General features: G+C 42.9%; 1 protein-coding gene across 1 annotated transcript in view; it reads right to left on the reverse strand.

The window, feature by feature from the left end:
* The window catches only part of LOC108938402 (whirlin-like), a 56128-nt gene extending 37099 nt beyond the window's left edge, over positions 1 to 19029 (reverse strand). The window contains exons 1-2 of the mRNA XM_018758952.1: positions 18543 to 19029; positions 17392 to 18348 (exon numbers count right to left, since the gene is read on the reverse strand). Coding sequence (XP_018614468.1) covers positions 17392 to 18132 — 741 coding nt within the window. The 5' untranslated portion in view covers positions 18133 to 18348; positions 18543 to 19029. The remainder of the gene's footprint in view (positions 1 to 17391; positions 18349 to 18542) is intronic.
* Positions 19030 to 21409: the final 2380 nt, after the last annotated feature.

A 21409-nucleotide genomic window follows, 5' to 3' on the forward strand; every position in this document is an offset into this window, starting at 1 on the left:
ATAAGTGTCACATACAGTGAACTGAAGGAGCCCTTCCCGGGCACTAAAACCCAAACTGAAGTCACTGATGATGACAGACACCCTCACAATGGCCACTTACTGAAGTCAACAACATCAATCAGTGTAGGGCTGCACAAACTGAAGGAAAATGGGAAGATATTTCGCCAGACATAATGTGCAAGCCCAAGAACATATGCACAGTGTGGAGACTTCTATTGCTTTGATGGGTGCGTATGTGGGGCGGCACGGTGGCAGAGAGTAGCGTTGCTGTCTCACAGCACCTGGGTGGTGCGAGAGGACATGGGGGGGACTTTGCCTCTATTGCAGAAGCTCGGAGCACTTCGGAGCAACCTGCCCATGAGACCATCTGAAAGAGCCCCCCGACCAATGCAGCAGGTAAGTGACCCCCTCTGACCAGTCTTTCAGCTCTTGGTCCCGATCATTTTGTCATGGGTGGGAACTGGGTCGCTATGCACACCTTCATAAATTCTGGAGCAGCCAGCAACTTTATGGATTTTGCTTTTGCTGAAGCACATGGGATTCCTACCTGTGTGTGTGACATCTTGTTGCGAGTTTGTGCGCTTGATGGGCAACCCCTGGGTACCGATGTCGTGGAGTCCCGTACAGAGTTGCTAATCCTTCAGGGGGTACAAGTGGGGTCTGTCACATGGAAGGTCCCCCCTTTTCTTGATCTAGTCCCCTGACAATCCGGTTATCCTAGAATATACCTGGCTGGCCCAGCATGACGCTGTGTTCTCCTGGAGCACCAGGGAGCTAGTGTCGTGAGGCCCACAGTGAGCATCCTCCCCTTCAAGAAGCTCAGCCCTCACTTCATTGGGCCCTACAAGGTCCTCCAATGCTTCTCGCCCGTCTCTTACAGGTTGCAGCTTCCCCCTAATTTACGCATCTGTCCCACATTTCATGTGTCCCATTTGAAACCTTATAGGAGCTCATTGTTCCGGGGACCGCCGGGGAATCTAACACCGCCCCTGATGGAAGTAGAGGGGCACCGAACGCTTTCTTTTGAACTCCAAATGTCGGTGTGGGGGCATTTACTACCTGGTGGACTGGGAGGGGCATGGCCTGAAGAACACAGCTGGGCTCCGGCACGCGACATCTTTGACCCAACTCTCATCTGTGATTTCCATAGGGACCGCCTACCATAAGAACCAATGTACAGACCGGCCTGCACCTTGGCCCTGCAGATGTCCACCCTCACATGGGCCGGAAGGCAGCGAGAACCACCCGTGAAGAGTGGGTACTGTCACATCCATCACTACACCCCAGGCACCTGGTTCTAATCAGCATGACCAGGTATAAGAGGAACCAGTCCACCACACCTTTCATTGTTGAAAGGATTATAAAGTACTTACAGTAACTACACACACACACTTTCAGAACCACTTGTCCCATACAGGGTCGCAGGGAACCAGAGCCTAACCTGGCAACTCAGGGCGTAAGGCTGGAGGGGGAGGGGACACACCCAGGATAGGACACCAGTCCATCGCAAGGCACCCCAAGCGGGACTCGAACCCCAGACCCACCGGAGAGCAGGACCCGGTCCAACCCACTGCGCCACCGCACCCCCCTTACAGTAACTGTTCAACTATAATTCATTAAATATTGTGCTTGAAAGCGGAGGAAGATGGATGGATGGATGGATATTGTGCTTGTTTTCACCAGCATTCCTCAAATAATACCTATTTTATTCTAAAAATTATAAAATAGTTTGGAAACTGGGCAGCATGATGGTGCAGTAGATGACACTATCACCTCACATTGACTTGGCTATTTTGGCATGGGTTTGAATCCATGGCCCCAGTCTGTGTGTAGTCTGCTTGTTTTCTTTGTGTTCAAGGGGGTTTCTTCCAGCTCCTCTGACTTCATCCCACAACCCAAAGACGCAGTTCAGGTGAACTGATGGCTCTGAGTTGCCGATAGTGTATGTGTACTTACATTGCAACTCACTGTTGTCTTGTCTAGAGTGAACCCCCCAGGCTTGTGCCCAGTGATTGTAGGATATTCTCTGAACTGTTTTGACAGTGACTGAGTTTGAATGTTCATTTCAAATGGAGATTAATGTCTCTTTTTAACTAAATAATTAGCTTTAATACAACTCTTAAACTGCACTTTCAGTCAAGATTCTTTTAAATGTTTCTTTTTTTTTCAATGCACTTGTTTCAACCGTTTAAGTGACAGGCAAAATAAAGGTAAAGCCTCTGTCTAATGTGGGAAAAAAACTTCAAAGTGCAATACAACAATTTGTGCTTTTCTTTATAGAGTATTATCAATCTACTGCGTTGTATGACAGTAATAGAAAAAATCATGTTGAAATGAATGTGGAGCAACATCCTAGTCATTCTTATATGAAAAAGACAGCTGTGGAAAAATGACCAGTGGGATCTGCTGTCTCAAGGAAGCTATTAATCTCCTGAGAAGAGCCTCCCCTAGTCAGCTATCAATATGTGTGGGGAATTAATTGAGTGCCTTTTTGACTAAACTATACACAGCTCCCTTTTCCAACACCAATGTGCTTCAAGAGCCATGGCTTCAACAGAGTCAAATTTAATCTTTCTTTTATACATGTTGTATCTTCTAATGATGACCCCCACCCCCACCATCTGAGTCCAGGAAGCTACACATTGAGGCCTGAGCCTGGGTTGTAAGAAGTTGGTTTTGCCCCTGAAACAGCAATTTAGAGATTTCTTGTTCACAGACTTTTCAAATTGTCTACAGAAAAGCTGGTTTTTCCATTTTGCAGAAAATAGTATATTCTTTAATAAGATTTCACAAATAAGTCACTAAACTGTAAAATGCTGTACTTCTCAATTCATGTTCTCTATTGTGCAGTGTAATGCAGATGCATATTTTGACTGAAACATGCCAGTTGAATATATTATGAGTAATGCTGTTTGACACAAGGGGCTGCGGTGGCACAGTGGGTTTGACCAGGTCCTGCTCTCTGGTGGGTCTGGGGTTTGAGTCCTGCTTGGGGTGCCTTGCAATGGACTGGCGTCCTGTCCAGGGTGTGTCCCCTCCCCCTTGCGCCCTGTGTTGCCGGGTTAGGCTCCAGTTTGCCATGACCCTGCATGGGGCAAGCGGTTTCCGACAGTGTGCGTATGCTGTTTGACACTTTGCAGTGTTTTGACCTGAAAATTAGCAGTTTTCTGTCTGCCTGTAAAATCAATTGAAACAACAACCAAACTGACATGCTTCAAAAATCTCAAGCAGAACTTGCCAAACTCACAAGGAAATGCACAGAGATGTACATAAAGCTTTTGCTTTGCTTTCGTTGAACACTTGTCCCACTTGGGTTGTGGCAGTCCAGAGCCTATCCCAGAATCACTCTGCACTAGGATAGGAGGGGAATACCCTAGACAATCCCTCATAAACATACAAAAAGAGAAAACAAAACGAACAAGCTCTGTGTCAGTAATATACTTTGCTACTTCTGTGATACACAAGATATTCTAATTTTTTTTATACATTGTTCTAAATTGAGAAAATTTGGCCTGTTAAGTAATCTCTAAAAATGACTGCATCATTAGTGTCCAGTAAGTGATTAAAAACTTTGTCCGGATCGTGGTACAAAATGCCGCTAAAGACAAAAACTGAAAACTGTCCTATCACTTCACTACCAGCCTGCCTAACAGTGAACTGGATAGATTAAAATATGCTGTCATTAACTGAGAAGGGAGTGCTACAATGGGGAGAAACCTAACAAGCATACTAAACATCAATGAATTTGTAATGACTGCTTGGACCACAGGGCACATATTATTTCATTATTCTGCTCCCTCCAGAAATAAGATTTTTTTGTGTTAGTGGCTTTGAAATAACTTGTCTAATTATGTGTATGATTCTGTCACTCTATGCCACATTATATCTAGTCTCAAAACAAACTGAAGGTTATTCTTATATTCTTATAGCTCCAAAAACTAATGTAATCTGTTTTACATTTCTGCTCCTTTAATAATATGTGGATTTGTGCAGAGGCTCTGCAGTTATATTTTCTTAATTTTATACATGTATGTAAGCTGACTACATTAACCACTGCAACCAGAGAAATCTAAGATGAAAATATAGTAATTTTGGTCAGAACTATTGTTATTTGGGTCTTAAGGTAAAGAAGAAAATCAGTCCAGCTGAATAGTCTTTATCAAGTCTCAAATTATGTGTCCTTTTACCATTGAATTGCTATTACTATTTTGTTTTCCATTGTCCTATCTGGAGCCTTGAGCTGACAATAATTTTCCAGGCAGATAAAGCATTCTTCAGCTTTGTCACAATTCTGTTGCCACTGGAGCACAGTATTAGACTCCAAATTGTGTAGCGTTCAGGGACTCTCCCAAAATCCTTGAAATGTTCCTAAATGACCTCTACAGACCTGGGCTACACAATCCCTAAACCACATGTATCTTGTTCTGCACTGAGCCTTCAAAACCCCATAGGAGATGTGCTGGCCTGTCATTTTTACGCAGGGATGTCACTGAAGTTTGGACCTTGCTAAGCTGAACCTCACCTTCAAATATGAGCCAGAAAACAGAAAGCTGATGAATTTTCAGAAGGTTGATTAAGCAGAATGCATATAAAGTTGAGCAATTTTCAATATTTCTACACTGTAGTGTTCATGAAACTTCAGTAAAACATTTCCCAACTCTGCGACACATACACACAGACCAAACCAGGAATATACAAAGTTGATATGACGGATCTTTTCTCTTAGAAGTCTTCTAATTATCTCATGGCAACATTTAACACCCGTCTAGACCTAGTGCTCCGCATGAATTTCTGGCAACTGCCCACTACTAGATCAGTCTTATAGATTAATGGGTCAGACTGAATCTATCTTAAATGACCACAGCAACCCATTTTCATCCATGTAAGCCTTAATTATAACATCTGATCTACTTTCTGTCTTACTTTTGAAAAGAAAACTTTGCTGGACCAGTAGAGCACTCCAGAAGTCTTGGCATTCTGTTGTCGATGCTTCTGCACATTCCCAGGAGGCTAAAGCCCCAGAAACACACTTTAGTACCAAAGAAAGTAGGTCTGTTCTGCACACAGGGACCTGAATGTGGAGTTTTCATTCACCTATCATTAAAAACACTTAAGGCACTGCTTGCAGTTATACAGCAGACAAAAATATAGCGCAAAGTGGGCTTTGAGACATGCCTCATCCTCCTTGATCCCTTGCCTGTCTCCTGATCCCTGTATCTGTCATTCATAGCTTCTGCCTTCGCTTCGCCTTGTTGACCTCGTCGACCTCGTCATCGGATTCTCCTCCAGAACCCCGTTTGTACATCGGCTTGACCCACGCCCGTCCCCGACCATGAGTTTTACTTGAACTCTTGTGCCTTGAGAATAAAAGATCCCGCATCTGGGTCCACACACCCCAGTGTCCTGCCCGTTATGTGTGACATAAGTAATCCAGATAAATCCCTTATTACACTGTCACTAACTGAGAAAATGGTCAATACGATAGTAACAAATACTCTGCAATCTATCCCCATTTCCTCTTCTGTAATGAGAAAAAAAGCCTAAGTCGCAGACACTATGGCAAGGTGGTTGTAGGACTTAAAAAGGAAACATATTTATCATGCTCTTTCTAATACATTCTCTAACGTGCCGACTTCTCCAGGGTATTCACTCCACATCAGAGGGTAAGTGAAACATGGGTCTTTGCAGACACACAACAAATGGAAAGCTTTGTTGAGCAACTATGAATGTTGTCCTTATCTGCACTGAGGATTCCTTCTGTAGTCTACAGAAGGCAGACTGAATAAATAGCTTCTCAAAAGCACATGTTTATCGCACTGCTTTCAAAAGACTACAAAGTATTTATACACAGCTCAACAAGGTCAGAACAAAAAGCATATGCTTACTGTAAGAGGCAACACAACATGGAACCAACAAACTGAAAATCAGATTTTAAAAAGCTGCCAGCGCAACTGAGAGACGCTGGACTGACTTAATTGTAGGAGAACATTATGAATCTTGTACATGGGGTTGTATGTGTGGGAGTTGAAAGTCACATGACAGGAAATGAGTACAGATGCACTTCATCTCTCTGAGGTTTAGCTGTGTTCCCATTGAGCCACATCACTTGGAAACCATTCGTTGCTATAACTACAGAGTCTGAAATAGCATCATCTGTTGGTTCTTTGAGAATGGAGTGAATCATCTATTTAGAGGATATATCCTTTTGATGTGGATGTTTTGGTGCTATCATTATTATTAGCCTCCTTTTCTTCAATTGCGTTCCTTTGAAATAAAATTGATATAAATTCGTCAGATCAAGGTTAGAAAACCCGCATACTCGAATGTAGTAGAGTATGTGGTAAACACACCTGAACAAACTGTATTATTTTGCATCACACAGTATATGGTCTCCATTTGATTCCTGATTATATAATTTTATCCACAGAGACTAAAACATCATGTACAAAAATGTGGGTTGTTTTGTGAGACAGAACTATGAAGTATGGATATTGTCTCAGATTTGCACCATATGCATTACTCTTAATAATTAACAAAAACAATGAATTAGTTGGTTTACCTCAGCAGTTGCCTGGAGTAAGAAATGAATTTTAATTTAGCATGACCAATTACTTACTACATTCTAGTCTGATGCTTGAGGTAGACCACTGACCAGGTAAAGACGATGCAAAAAAATTGTTTGTTAATAAGAAAAAACTACAATATTCCCTGCCCTTAAGAAAGGTATAGAACAACTCCAGAAAAAAAAAAACCCATGAGAGTAATTAGTACAAATAAATAATTTCAAGTAAGTACATTTAAAAACCTGAAGGAGAGATCATGCACAATATCAATGGTTCACTTCTAAACTCAATGTAATTATAAATTAAGGAACAAAGGATATATTTAGTATAAATTGACATATCAGACTCTCACATCACTGCAAAACTATCTGTTTTATTTATTGTTGCATTCCAATTTGCCAAATGAACCTGGGTTTTAAATAATGCAGGTACTGCCACCAAGAACTTTTGACCCAGATTCAATACAACTGCCTATTTTCCAGGGATCTTTTATCACCTGCTTGTAGAGACTCTGTGATCAATAAATAGGAAAGCAACTTTACATTTACATTTATTTATTTAGCTGATGCTTTTCTCCAAAGCGACTTCCAACGAACTCTATGTAGTGTTACCAGCCCACACACCTTATTCACTGAGGTGACTTACACTGCTAGATACACTACTTACACTGGGTCATTCATCCATACATCAGTGGAACACACTCTCTGTGTCACCCACACACTATAGGGGAACCTGGACAGCATGTCTTTGGACTGTGGGAGGAAACCGGAGCACCCGGAGGAAACCCACACAGATACAGGGAGAACATGCAAACTCCACACAGACTGAGCGGGGAGCAAATCCACGTTTTCTTGCACCACCCAGGCACTGTGAGACAGCAGCACTACTCGCTGTGCCACCGTAGAAATGTTTGCTCAGGAAAGGAATAAACACAATGTAAATAAGTGTCCTCACTTTTGTTTTCTACTAGAATATACTGCATTTAGTCAAAGAGAGAACATTGCCAGTGAAAAGTGATAAATGGGTAATTATCAAGGACATGTTAGGAAAGTGAACAGGAGCTGACAGAAAATATCTGAAAATCTCAGCTAAAAACATAATGCCCAAGTGCCTCATTAGTGCATTTGGGTTGAAAAAAGTACACAAGTCCTAGGTGTCTGTGGCTGGGCAGGACAGAGGGTGATAGATATTTTTAGGCTGAGGGAGGAGAGTGAAGGGACATGCCCGCCATCAGCAGAGGTCAGCTGGTTGTCATCCTTCAGCTTTGGGGTTCTTGCATGACCTTATGGCATACATCCCATGTCCTTCCTCTCACTCCCAACTTAGAATGTGGTAGGCCAGTGAAGGACTTTAGGCTGTTTTCCTTCTCTCTTACTGCTGCCTCCAAGCCACTATACTGGTTCATGATTTAGAGCAATCATAGATAAATTCCCATCTTTTATTTTAGTGCTTAGCTGTTCAGAGACATTGACCAATTTGACACACTGACATTGTTCTTCAGATCTAACATACCACATAAGACATTAAATTTGTATAATACCGCAAAACAGCAAAAAGCTATCGGGTTAATGGAACAACCTTGTTAATTTTCCGTGAGAAAATATCTAGGTGCACAAATCTGTAAAACATTATTTCCAATTTAAAAAAAAACTGACAGTAATAAACAGAAAAACTTCCATTTTTGTTCTTCTCACATCAAACCACATTAAAAAAGTTCTAAGTCACAGAGAGAAGCAGCAAAGTGGGCTGAGCCTCGGGTTGTTCTTGGCTCTGTTTTGTTAATTAAAAATCCCCCAACTTTACAAGAGAGCCAGCAGAAAGAGATGACAGATTGTGAGGGATGTAATTTTTAAAAGTGCAATCCACCCTCTCTTTCTTACAGCAGCTGTGCTAAGCACCTGGCATACTGAGCTGCAGATTTAAACTGTCCCCTACAGCCAGCTCAAAGAGTTGGCATATTGCTTTGAAAAGCCTCTGAGAGCATCTCAGCCATGTCCTGCAGCTAGCAATCCTAAAAATCATTGCTTGTTTTTGGTTATTTCGACTCTACAGCTGTGATGCTGTGAATCCTCGAATACTCAATCAGGTCCCACTAAAAATAGCTTTTTTTGCTTTATAAGCATAGTATAATACAATAAAGCTGACTTTTGGCATCACCACTGATATGATAATCAGAAATAAATGCTTCTTTACACCGGGGAAGCGATAACCCACATATACTGTATGTTATACGGAACTACGTACATCCATCAGACACAACATTAAAACCACTGACAGGTGAAGTGAATAACATTGATTATCTTGTTACAGTGGCACCTGTCAAGGGGTGGGATGTACTAGGCAGCAAGTGAACAGTCAGTTCTTGAATTTGATGTGTTGGAAGCAGGAAAAATGGGCAAGCGTATGGATCTGGAACAACTTTGACAAGGGCCAGAGCATCTCCAAAACGGCAGGTCTTGTGGGGTGTTCCCGGTACGCAGTGGTTACTACCTACCAAAAGTGGTCCAAGGAAGAACAACTGGCAAGAGGGTCATGGGCGCCCAAGGTTCACTGATATGTGTGAGGACAGAAGGCTAGCCCATCTAGTCCTATTCCCCAGAAAAGCTACTGTAGCACAAATTGCTGAAAACCTTAATGCTGGCCATGACAGAAAGGTGTCAGAACACACAGTATATTGGAGCTTAATGCGTATGGGGCTGCGTAGTCACAGACTGGTTGGAGTGCCCATGATGACCCCTGTTCACCACCAAAAGTGCCTACAATGGGCATGTGAGCATCAGAACTGGACTATGGAGCAATAGAAAGTGGCCTGGTCTGACGAATCATGTTTTCTTTTAGATCATGTGGACGGCCGGGTGCATGTGCGCCGTTTACCTGGGGAAGAGATGGCAGCAGGATACACGAGGGGAAGAAGGCAAGTCAGCGGAGGCACTGTGATGCTCTGGGCAATGTTCAGCTGGGAAACCTTGGGTCCTGGCATTCATGTGGATGTTAGTTTGACACGTACCACCTATCTAAAAATTGTTGCAGATCATGTACACCCCTTCATGGCAATGGTATTCCCTGATGGCACTGGTCTCTTTCAGAAGGATAATGCACCCTGCCACACTGCAAAAATTGTTCAGGAATTGTTCAAGGAAATAGAGGGCGCAGTGGTGCAGCGGGCTTGGCCAGGTCCTGCTCTTTGGCGGGCCTGGGGTTCGAGTCCTGGTTGGGGTGCCTTGTGACAGACTGATGTCCCGTCTCGGGTGTGTCCCCTCCCCCTCCAGCCTTATGTCTTGTGGTGCCGAGTTAGGCTTCGGCTCGCTGCGACCCCGCTTGGGACAAGTGGTTTCAGACTCTGTGTGTGTGTGTGTGTGTGTGTGTGTGTGTGTGGGTGGTTTGAGGAACATGACAAAGAGTTCAAGGTGTTGACTTGGCTTCTAAATTCCTCAAATCTCAATCCGATCAAGCATCTGTGGGATGTGCTTGAAAAACAAGTCCGATCCATGGAGGCCCCACCTCGGAACTTACAGGACTTAAAGGATCTGCTGCTAATGTCTTGGTGCAAGATACCACAGGACACCTTCAGAGGTCTTGTGGTGTCCAAGCCTTGATGGGTCAGAGCTGTTTTGGCAGCACAAGGGAGACCTACATAATATTAGGCAGACGGTTTTAACATTGTGGCTGATCGGTGTATGTTGTTTCTAGACCATGTTTTTCTTTACTGTCATTCTTTTTTAACTTTTCTCTCTGTATTACCGCCTGTATTCAAAACCTTCCTTAAATCGTTTGGTTTTATCTATTAATCTTAGTCACTACATCACAAGCCTTGAAGTAGTGGCAACCTGTCATTGCTAGAAGACTTACAACTAATGTGAACACAAAATTATTAATGAAATTTTGGCTGGAATCACAATAGTTCACTTTGTTTCTATAAACCCTGGGTAGAAAATCAGATTTCTGTGAGCCAGCTGCCTGTACTCACTGCACAACTTTATAATATAGTGATTTTTACTATACAGTCTGTTTCCATGTTTTTTAATTTGACATTCATCTTTGATGACAAGAGGAGATACACTAAGCTGCCACTTTTTGTACAGCAAACACGGCCTCACTGTTAATCAAAATAAAATGACATAAATGAGTTTAGAGAAATGATTTAGAGTGCAACAAGATAATGGATATACCACAATGTTATTGCCAACATATTTCTTACTAAAATCTGGAATCAAATACACACACACACACACACACACACACATTTTCAGAACCGCTTGTCCCATACGGGGTCGCGGGGAGCCGGAGCCTAACCCGGTAAGAGACCGTTCGAAAACATAAAAAATATTTACTGCAATTTTTTAAAGCTCTTACAAGGTTTACTTATTTAAAAAATCAAGTTTATTACAAAAATACTGTCACGACCACGCCTTCGACCCAAACGACTGCATTTGCCCTCAATTAGAGCAGCAGGACTTAAAAGAAGCCATGCCAACTCACCTAGCGTAGAATCTCACAGGGACAACTGTCCTCCTTGCGTCTATGTCCTGTTCGCCGTCATCCCTGGTGCATGTTACTCATTTTCTAGATAATGACCATCCACCTTGTCTATGGATCTTCGCTCTCGCTCCGATCGACCGACTCTTTGCCCATCCCTGACAACGAGAACTCGCCTGATCCCTTGGTTTCAGATGACCTCTCCTGCACTTGGGTCCAACCTTCCCTGTGTCCTCTGTTCCGCGTGACAAATACTCATCACATACTGTCTTGTATTTTCACTTAAGAACAAAACGGCTCTCTTTTAGCATGATGTAAAAAGAATATTAGATATACAAAGTATTTCAAAACAGCTGAAATTATTTTAATATAGTAAAAAAGTAGTTTGCATTGAAAAAACATATTAATGAACATACCCATATAAGACAGTTATTTACATAATTAACCACCCCCTTGTTATAGCAGCTAGTTGTGTAGTGGTTAGAGCTGCTACCTTTAGACCCAAAAGTTGCAGGTTTGAATCCCACCTCCAGCTTTATTCCTCACAGGGTCTTTTATTGTGTGGGTTCTCTCCCACACGCATCCTGCTCCCACAGCCAGACGGAGCTCAGTGGGGTAAGAACAGAACCAGCAGCAAGGCAGAGGACCAGAATACAGACAAAAACGACACAAAAAACCTGCATGCTCCTTGTAATCATTAGGAGAAACCCACATGTGCAAGCTCAAGTCAATATAAGGCGATGGCACCATATGGAGCATTTCAGCACGGGTTACAGGATCAAGGAAGAGAGCTGCTGGTAATCACTGGGCTGTCACTTTGAACAAAAGTGTCTCGTAAGCAAGAAACTGCATGAATAAATAATAGCGGAACCATAGTGCACATTCAAGTAATTTACAAGAACACTGTAGTTCTGTACTCCACGGATGTGTGATGGACATTCAAAAATGAACTGGAGGGGGACACAAGTTTGCATCAAACCCGGTAACATCTCAATTCAAGACAGGCCAAGTGAAACCAGGATTCCTCACAGGCTGTTAGTTAGGGCATCATTAGATCATCACTAGGTTCCATTACTCCAACACTGCATCATGGAATGGTGAAGTGGTTCAGCAATGGACTTTGTTAAACCAGACTGCAGCTGGGGCGAGAAAAGATAAATACACTGAGATATCAACAAAATCATATTTTGGAAACTGAAACTAAACAACTATCAGTTTACTAGAATTAAAAGTTGATTAAAATGAAATATTTACACTGCTATAATTCCAGCACAAAAAAAAAAAACAAGACATACAGAAAATAGTTAAAGTGTTGCTGATGCTGTACCGCAATAATCGCCAACGTGTTTATGTGAAAGAAGCACTGACAAGGTGAGTTACTGAAAGCTTAGGAGATCGTGTACTGAATACCAACATACATAACAAGAAAATTTCAAAAGAAACTGAAATGGAAACTAGTTCCTATTTCATCCTTGCCAACACATTTTTTCCACTGGGACAGTCAAACTGAAAGACAAGGAGAGTCAACCTAGAAAGAAAAACATTATTGTCCCTCGACAATGACTACACAATTTGTACACCATGCACATCATTTGCCACAGGCAGTCCTCTCAGTTAGACTGGCAAAACATCCCACCCTGCATATGACGGGCCTAAAACACCAATAAAGAGCCAACATGCTGTACATCAATAATCACACATACACGTAGCTGAAAATAAATGAAACTGGATCAATAAAGATCTTCTAAATAGACAATCTGAGTACCGTTGCCCAATGTGTTCTCAGTACCTGATTTATTCTCTAATGCTTATGGGATTATTATGAATGTGCTCTCTAGGTGATGAAGGTGGATGGAAGAAGGTAGGGGTGAGGGTAAGACAGAAAAGCTGAAGCCGTTCCATTTAGGTGTGAGTGCAATGGGTGATGATACACCCTGGCTGTCCCAGAAACGTGGCAAAGATGTGTCCATGAACAGTTTCAGAGTCACACTGAAACTACGGTCCTGTCAAATTCCAGATAATTCTGTTTTGGTATATTTTGTAACAGTTTGAAACCTTATATTTGCGTGAATGCGCTACAGCGTCATCCTTATTCTGAGCCTATCCTGAAACCTGCTGGTGAGGGATGGCCTCAGACCCCAGGTTCGTATGTGAGATGCAGTACACTGCCTTAGCTGATCCCAGGGTCTAATTAAACCAAGCAGTAATATTTAAAAAACGAAGCTAAAACAAAGGCAACTGGACTTGCATGAGTTTTCCTGAAAACGTTTCACCACTCATCCAAGAAAACTCATGCAAGTCCAGTTGCCTTTGTTTTAGCTTCGTTTTTTCAGATATACCATGACCTGGATGACTGAGAATCTTCACAGACAAGCAGTAATATTGTGATTATATGCTTACCAACCCAGAATTTTGCTTGTTAGATGCTAAGTGATCCCATTTCAGTGTATGCTCATCACACTGATGCAAGAGGGGCTTGCTCCTGGGTGATACAAACAGCATTAATGAGGTTCCAGAAGCGATTAACATTCAGATGTGTACGTGCTCTCCCCCGCGACACTATGCTGTGCTGGAGAACATAAGCACAGTACAAAGTCAAGCTGCTCCTCACCGGTGTGAAAAGAGGCTGTGGAAACAGGGAAGGAGAGACCAATTCCTCTCACTTGTGTGTGGCCATTCTGCTGTGTGCCAGCATCCACGCTGAGTGCATTTCTCACCAAAAGGCACGGGACAAACTGGCTACAATAACATTTAAATATAACCAACCCTCACTTCCCCCAGTCCCCCCACAATGATCACCCCTAGCCACATTGACACTTCTTCCAGATATAAAAATGTGTGAATAGCTGTTAGAGAACCCAATGTAATGAGACCGGAAAATAACTGCGGTCCCACACATGAACATTTTTTTGACAATCCAGACCTTTGAGTGCTTACATAAACATTGCCCCCTTTTTGGAGAGCCTTTTCTAAAATCACCCTTTTGTTAGGCCTTCAGAAATAGCCATCTCACATAATCGGCCCAAAAAGCAGCTGCGTTTCAAGCCTGTTTGTCCTCAAGCAGTGGGATTTCAGAGAAGAGCACTGCTCGCTGATGCACTACCTTTTGTCCTCCTAAAAGGGAAGGCTTTGACATGTGCAGGGCAGGAAAGTTTCTCCTGCTCCCAGACAATACTAAAGCATAAGGTTGTATTCTAATACAGATGGATGGGGCAGGAGTCATATATTTACTGAAATATAGACTACTAAATCCAATTCTGCAAGTGTGAAAGAAACATACATTTTTAATACGTCTCAGCCATTTCTCATTCAGTCCAACATAAATAACAGCACCTTTTAAGCGCCATATAGCATTCGATCACATAAATACTGTCATAAAGAATTGGATGACACAAAATGGTCTCCAGTATATATAGGTTGTGAGGTTTATAAGTTCTGTTATCAAACATGCTTCTGATATGATAAATATGTAAGTGTAAAACTGGCCCTTGAGGTAACCTATGTAAGAATAAACTTTAATACTGAGTGCACTACCATTTCTTTATAATCTTAGTTTGGGACAATTGGACATCAAATAATAAAGTCTATCTTATGTTTCACAATACTGTCATGATACTAAAACATGTCATTTACTGAAAAACATCCTAAACCACCACAATGCAGTAGAATTGCTTTGTTGTTATTAACATTTATTTAGATGACACCTTTTTTCCAAGGCAAACTACAGTGTTAGATAAACCACTTCACAATATTTACCCATTTATAGAGCAGGGTATTTTTAATGGTGCAATTCAGACTAAGTATCTTACTCATGGATACTACAGCAGGTAATCAGAATGCAAGGTGGCAGCCCTAACCAACACAATACCTACAGCGCCAAAAGGCAAACTGCACATGAAAATGGGCACAGATTAAGTTTCGGTTAATGCATGCTGTCTCTTTAAAGTTGACAGTGAAGAAAAAGCATTGACTAAAAGCCTAGGAAACCAGCATTTGGAGAGGAGACAACCAGAGGGGAAATATACAGGTCAATGCTTTTAAATACTCACAAGCACAGCTTTTAAAGGGGGAGACATAGACAGATAAAGAGGAGATAAGGGTCAGGTGGACATAAAGGGATACCAAGTAGCTAAAGTATTACGAAGGTAAATCAAAAAGAGGACCTAATACACATCTTATCCATTCCTTGGAACACAGAAACCTTTCTACCTTCCCATAGAGCAAATGAGGGGGGAAGAAATATTGGGTCTCCCTGCACCTTACTTTAAATGCTGCTTGCTTAATTAAAATGTGTTATGAATTATTTAGTTTATGTAGTAACTGGGAACAGAACCAGTGAATAGCCAAGAGACCGAAATTCAGAAGCACCACAGCCACAGTACAAGGCCTTACTGTATCCCTGCATATATGGGGAATCGTACTGGGGCTGCAACAGATCCATATCTTATATCTCTCTTTTTTAAATTCTTCACTAAAATAAATGCTACAGAAAAGCGCTGCTTTCTGTACGTTACCCAGTTAATAAGAGGGATAAACAGTACAAGTCTCGGCATGCCTGACCAAAGTGATGCTTATTATAAGAATTTCAGAAAATACCTGTAAAGCACAGATCATGACAGGTATGGCCATGGAAACCAAGCTTAATCACTATTCTGGGCATCCAGCAAAGCCCCAGGCAAACCCAGTGGACTGGATTCCCACAGTCCAAATCCAGAATATGCATCAGGCCACAAGATGAAGTAAATTTTCCCACTGGGCCCTGGGCACCAGCAGCAGATGTCTCCTGGCCTGGCAGAGAACTGCCACACACTATAACGCATATAATGCAGAACATGTGTGCCCTTCTAGTCCACAAATGACTCCAGTAGCTCATAGAAGTTGGCCAGTGTACCGTAACTGCTGGAGGCAATCTCTTCAGTCTGAACAAACTCCTGACTGCTGCTGCTGAAGGTTACAAACAGCAAGCTTATCACTGCACTATGTCAATCCCCGAAACCTGTTTCTTTTACCTCGGTGCTCAGTTGGAAAACCTGAAGAGAATTTTGGATCACACCAGAGTCTGCTAAACCTTACATTAACTCTTAGAGGTGTTCATTTTCAGCCTCAACCTGTATTACACATCAAGATATGTGTGGATGAGAGATTTTCAGCCTCCTCTCTATACTGCGTATCCTTTTCAGTAAACACTTCTATAAAGACCATAAGAGCACAAGACCACTTAAGGAAAATTATTAAATTTCAAAATGCACATCATACATATTGTGTACTATTTTGATTTCATTTTTTTCATCAGCAAGAGCCTCATATTTAAATAATTTGCTACGTTGACTGCATTTTGTAGTCTTTCCACAGGTAATGTCTTTTCTAATAATTTTATTTTTAGTTGAGCAACACCCTGCACAAAATTCCAACACTGCTGTTTCTAACAGGCATAGAACTTCAGCACGCAACACAGCTCATCTGATTTCTAAGGCTGCTCGGGATTACAGAATGAGACATTTCTATGGCACAAAAAGGTCTGAGTTTCAAACACTCTGGCAGAACTCGTGGTTAAAAAACTACATTGTGACCACCTCTATTTTCTTTTCTAATTGTGGTTCTGAAACAGCAAAGATGTCCTTCAGTTGATGGACAGTTCCACACTTCAGAAAAACATTTTTTTTTATTTTGAATTTCATGTAAAAATATCAGTCTAATCAATCTGATCAGTTGAATAAATGAAAGAAAAAGAAATATTAAAACTCCTTTTATCATCAAAATGCAGGTGACAGTTTTTTGCCCGAATATGATAACAGACAAATTACAAAAAACATAGACAACACAAAGCTGCAAAGCCATGCTTCAGCACGACGCATAGGGAAATGTGTGCTCTGAACTTTCAGGGATCTTCTGGATGGTTGGCAAGACCAGACCACAGGCAAAGTGTAACAACATAAGTTTGTTTCAAGCTTGTTTCGGGCCTATTATACGTTGATATTTAATAATTATAAATATAAGAACGATGTATGCATAATTGTACAAACTTCACTTTCCTAAAACACACGGATCTCCATGCATGCACAAATCTTTAGTGAGCGATCCATCCTCAACCATAAAACAAATTGAAGTGAACAATACACAGACTCTAAATATAACTAGTACATGCTATTACTGCTGATGGTCACACTACTGCATATGCTCTTGAAGCTGCTGAACCAAAACCCTGGCCTGGGCAGAAGAAGCCAGGTTTAAGTATGCAGTAGGTTAATCTTCTGTTTTAATGAGTGGCGGGAGGAAATGCGAAGGTTCAGCAGCAAAGCAAAGGCACGTTTCACAACGCGGGAAAGCGCACACGGACAGAGCGAGCTCCCACCTTAACCGCCTCGGCATGCGTCACCCTGTCGAACACCTTCTCGTTGACTTTGAGTATCTGGTCCCCGACCCGGAGCCCTTCTTTCTCAGCCAAGGAGCCGGGTTCGACCAGCGACACGTAGATTCCCACGCCGTGCTCGGAGCCCCCCCGGATGCTGAAGCCGAGCCCCTCGTTGCTCTTGTGGCGCTTCAGAGTCACTTGGCGGATCTCGGCGGGCAGCTCCTGCACACACGCCCTCCTGCAGAGCGCCGCCGAGGGAGCTGTCGCCTCGCCCCTGGTGCTGAAACTGCTGCTGGGGGAGGAGAGCGGCGACGCCGAACTGGGACGGCGCTGCTGCTCCGCCGGGGTGCCGCTGAGGATCCCGTTTCCCACCTGGACGAGGCTTTCCGTGGTGCCCGTGCCGGGCAACAGATCCGATTTCAGATAGAGGCCTTCGGATGTGTACTGGTCGAAGAGGAGCTGGTCGGAGCGCGGGATAACGAGGCGCAGCATAGGCAGCAGCTGGCGCTTGCTCTCCGTGTTGAGGATCACTTTGAGAGTTTGCACCAGGTCGAACACGTTGCGCTTGGAGTGGTAAATGTTGAGGCAGTGGATGAACTGCTCCCGCTCCACGTCGGCGAGCAGCAGGTTGAGCGAGTTGTGCAGCTTCTTCACGTTGACGGACAGCGGGCGCCCGTCTGAATCCAGCGAGTTCGCCGAGGACGAATCGAGGGACATGCGGCGCTCCAGGTCCGCGCTCATCCTCCTCAGACTCTACGCCGATGCCCGGGAAACGACGGAGACAGGAAGCACTGGCAGGCGGGCGCGCGAGCCGGGCTCTCCGCTCTCAGTCTGCCGCATCACGTTTCCAGAAGACGGTCCGCTCTGACTGAAAAGGGCCATATTTTCTCTGCACGGCTCCCGAACGTAACCCCAGGCGATCAAGTACCGCACATACTGCAGTCTCGGGGCGACAACCTACAGGAACACAGGACTCCGCATCAGAAGCCGTTCGCCGTTTAAATAAAACATGATGGTGCGGGAAGCGTACGATTACATACTTAATTCGGTTGGACTGCTGAAGTATTTCAAAGGGAATACAATACACCCTTGAGTACTCCCCCAAATTACATAACTTTTGCAAACAGGTAAGTGTATAATATGCTACTTACACCTGTACACAGCATCCATCTAAAGAACTTTGCGTCTGCAGCACATAATTTATAAAGAGCGCGTTCGAAACGCTGCCTGAAGTACTGCCTTCTTGTAGGGCACGCCACGCGTGGCTTGCAGTAGCCACTTTTACACGAGAGAAAAAGTAATCTGCATTTCAGTTCAAAACTTTTCAGAGCGCTATCGATGACGCGAAAAAAAAAAAATTCCTGAAAAGACAGCGAAATGTTCACGGCGAATTAAATATGCAGAAGGCGACAAGCGCGAGAGTTGTGTTTCCTTCGGGTCTCTTGACACACGAGTAGTCAGTGTATTCAAACTGCACGGAGTCCCACTCAGTACTTCTTTTCTAAACGCGAAAAATCAAACAAAAAAAATAGACATGCCTATCTACGTCTAACTGTTCCAGAACACTTGCTTCTGTCGCGTTTGTGTGTCTCGTTGGCTTCTTCTGCGTTTGGCGGCAGCTCGCGCCTGCCCCGTCCCTGCTCGGTTCCCCCGCAGACCGCGCGCGCCGCGAAGTGCCGCTCGACAATTTAGCCCAGCAGGAAATGACGCAAACATGAGTAACGAAAACGTTGCTTAGTAACTAACATCTAACAACTGAGGGACCTCGTCGTGCTCTTGGGATGAGGGCTGCAGTTTCTGCTGTTTTGTGAAACTCCTGACGTCCTCTACATCATTACACGTTTTTTTAAACAGATAAATTAGTATTTTATTGTGTCGCTAATAACTTTTAACTCATTTTTATGGAAGTTACTTTTAGCAAAAGACCAAACATTTGTTGAACAAAGGTTTAGAATGACGTTATTAGTTATTATTCATCAAACTCACCAGGATAGGGTACATGTTTAAAAAAATACAAACTCCAAGAAGTCCCTTAAAATTTCATAACCTGTTACATTTATCTGATGCTTTTCTCTGAACCGACTTATACTGCTAAGCTATTTACAATGATGTAATCCATTTATACAACTGGTCAATTTCACTGGTGTTGTTAGGGCAAGTACATTGCTCAAAAGTACACGGGAGGTGGGATCCGACCCTAAAACCTTTGGACCAAAGGCAGCATCTCTAGACACCAACAGCTACCCAACTGTGCCATACTGGCACGTAATATTCCTTTTGTTGAATTTTTAAAGTTTAGCTGAATCAGCAGGCATATCATCAGTAATGGTACACGATAAATGGCTGTGATACTTTGCAGTTTTAAATTTTTTTGCTGTTCTTTATTTCATTTCGAAATATTAATTAATCGGCATCATTAATGTGACCAATCTAAGACATTCTGCTGTGTATTTTAAAAGGAATGTAGCCCCCTGCTACATGTGTTCATGTGTTGTAGTGCTGTGTGGTTGGGTTAATTGTTATTGATGTTATTGATAGTTTATCAATTGTTATTGATAGTTTATATTGATATGGAAAGGGTTATGGTTTTGTAAGCTGTTGATGTGTTTTTATTTTTGTTTGAATAGCTCTTATCACCAAAATGACAGGAAAAGAACCAAAGTGTTAATTCAGAATGAGCAAATCAATGCAAATGGGAATGGGCTATTTCGTAAGGGCTATGGGCTAAATTTTCCAGGGGGGTTCCGGGGGAATTGCGGGGGGGAGGCGGAAGACAGAGAGAGGAAGACGAAGTGGCGCGAAGCACTGTGTGTGAAAAGTTTGATAATTGGTTACGTTGTCATGATTTATTGAGTTAATAGACTCAAGACAGTCTGTGGTGTTATATTAAAGGGTAACTCCGGGAAAGAAAATGAACCGGGTTTGGTTGGTTAACTCTGGTGAGAGGAGAAGTTGTGAGTGTGAGGAAGACGCTTTCACGCCTAAAAGCTGATGCAGCATGATAAGTGTCTGGGACTTGGGCACCAGGTGAGCGGTACCCGGGACAGAGCGCCGGCCCGGGATTCGCAACCACACTGCCCTTGTTGGAGAGAGAGAGTTGGAGGACTGGTTGTCAACCGTTGGAGAGTTTCGAGGAGCAGTGAGCGAGAGTTTTTTTTTTCTCTTCGAGGAACAGCTGAGCTCCAAGCGCGCCAAAGTCTGAGGTACCAACAGGGTGTCGCTGTGAGTTATCTGATTCTATTAAATATTCCTTCTATTTTTTTATTGCATTTGGATACCGTCATTTTTCTTATTCATCGTGTGTTGTGGTGTTTTTTGAGGAGAAAAAAGATAGGGCTAGTATTTCATGGTCGCGAAGTGTGCTGCAGGAGGGCCGGGGGGCTAAGTTCACAAAACGGTATACCGATACAACACACTAACTGGGCCTTCCTGCACCCTAGCTAGAGTCATACCCCTAGTCCCTAAGCTAGCCTACAGGAGACGTATCTCAAAGTTATGTTTTCGTAGACACCACCAGTTCGCCTCCCATGCTAATACCCAAAAACCAGAATCGAGTGGGTGTGTTACAGGAGTTAACACTCATAAATGCAGGCACTTGCATTTAAACCTCAAAGTGTCAGTCAGCCCTTAAGCTCTTTAGCAGAGCTGCATTAGCAATGTGCATTAACTGTCAATCATTCATACTGTCAGTCATTAAACTGCATCAGCCTATTTATACACACACCCCTCCCAGCAATGGCATACACCCCACTCCGATGTTATGCTACACTTTTTATTCATTCGCCTCTGAAGAACGGTGAACAAGAAATATTGCTAATTTGCAGTTAGACTCTGGGCAACTCAACAGTCACGAATCACTTCCAAGTTATTAATCCACAGCTTCAAAACAAAGAACTCATACCTGGAGCATCTAAGGAGGTAAAATTAGTCCAAATTTTTGAACGCTTTGCAAGGGCTTGGCCTTCTTTTCAGAATTTGAACAGAGTGAAATTGAAATGGATTGTACACAGTGAACACC

Source organism: Scleropages formosus, chromosome 17 (assembly GCF_900964775.1).
Source record: "Scleropages formosus chromosome 17, fSclFor1.1, whole genome shotgun sequence".
Taxonomy (NCBI): Eukaryota; Metazoa; Chordata; class Actinopteri; order Osteoglossiformes; family Osteoglossidae; genus Scleropages; species Scleropages formosus.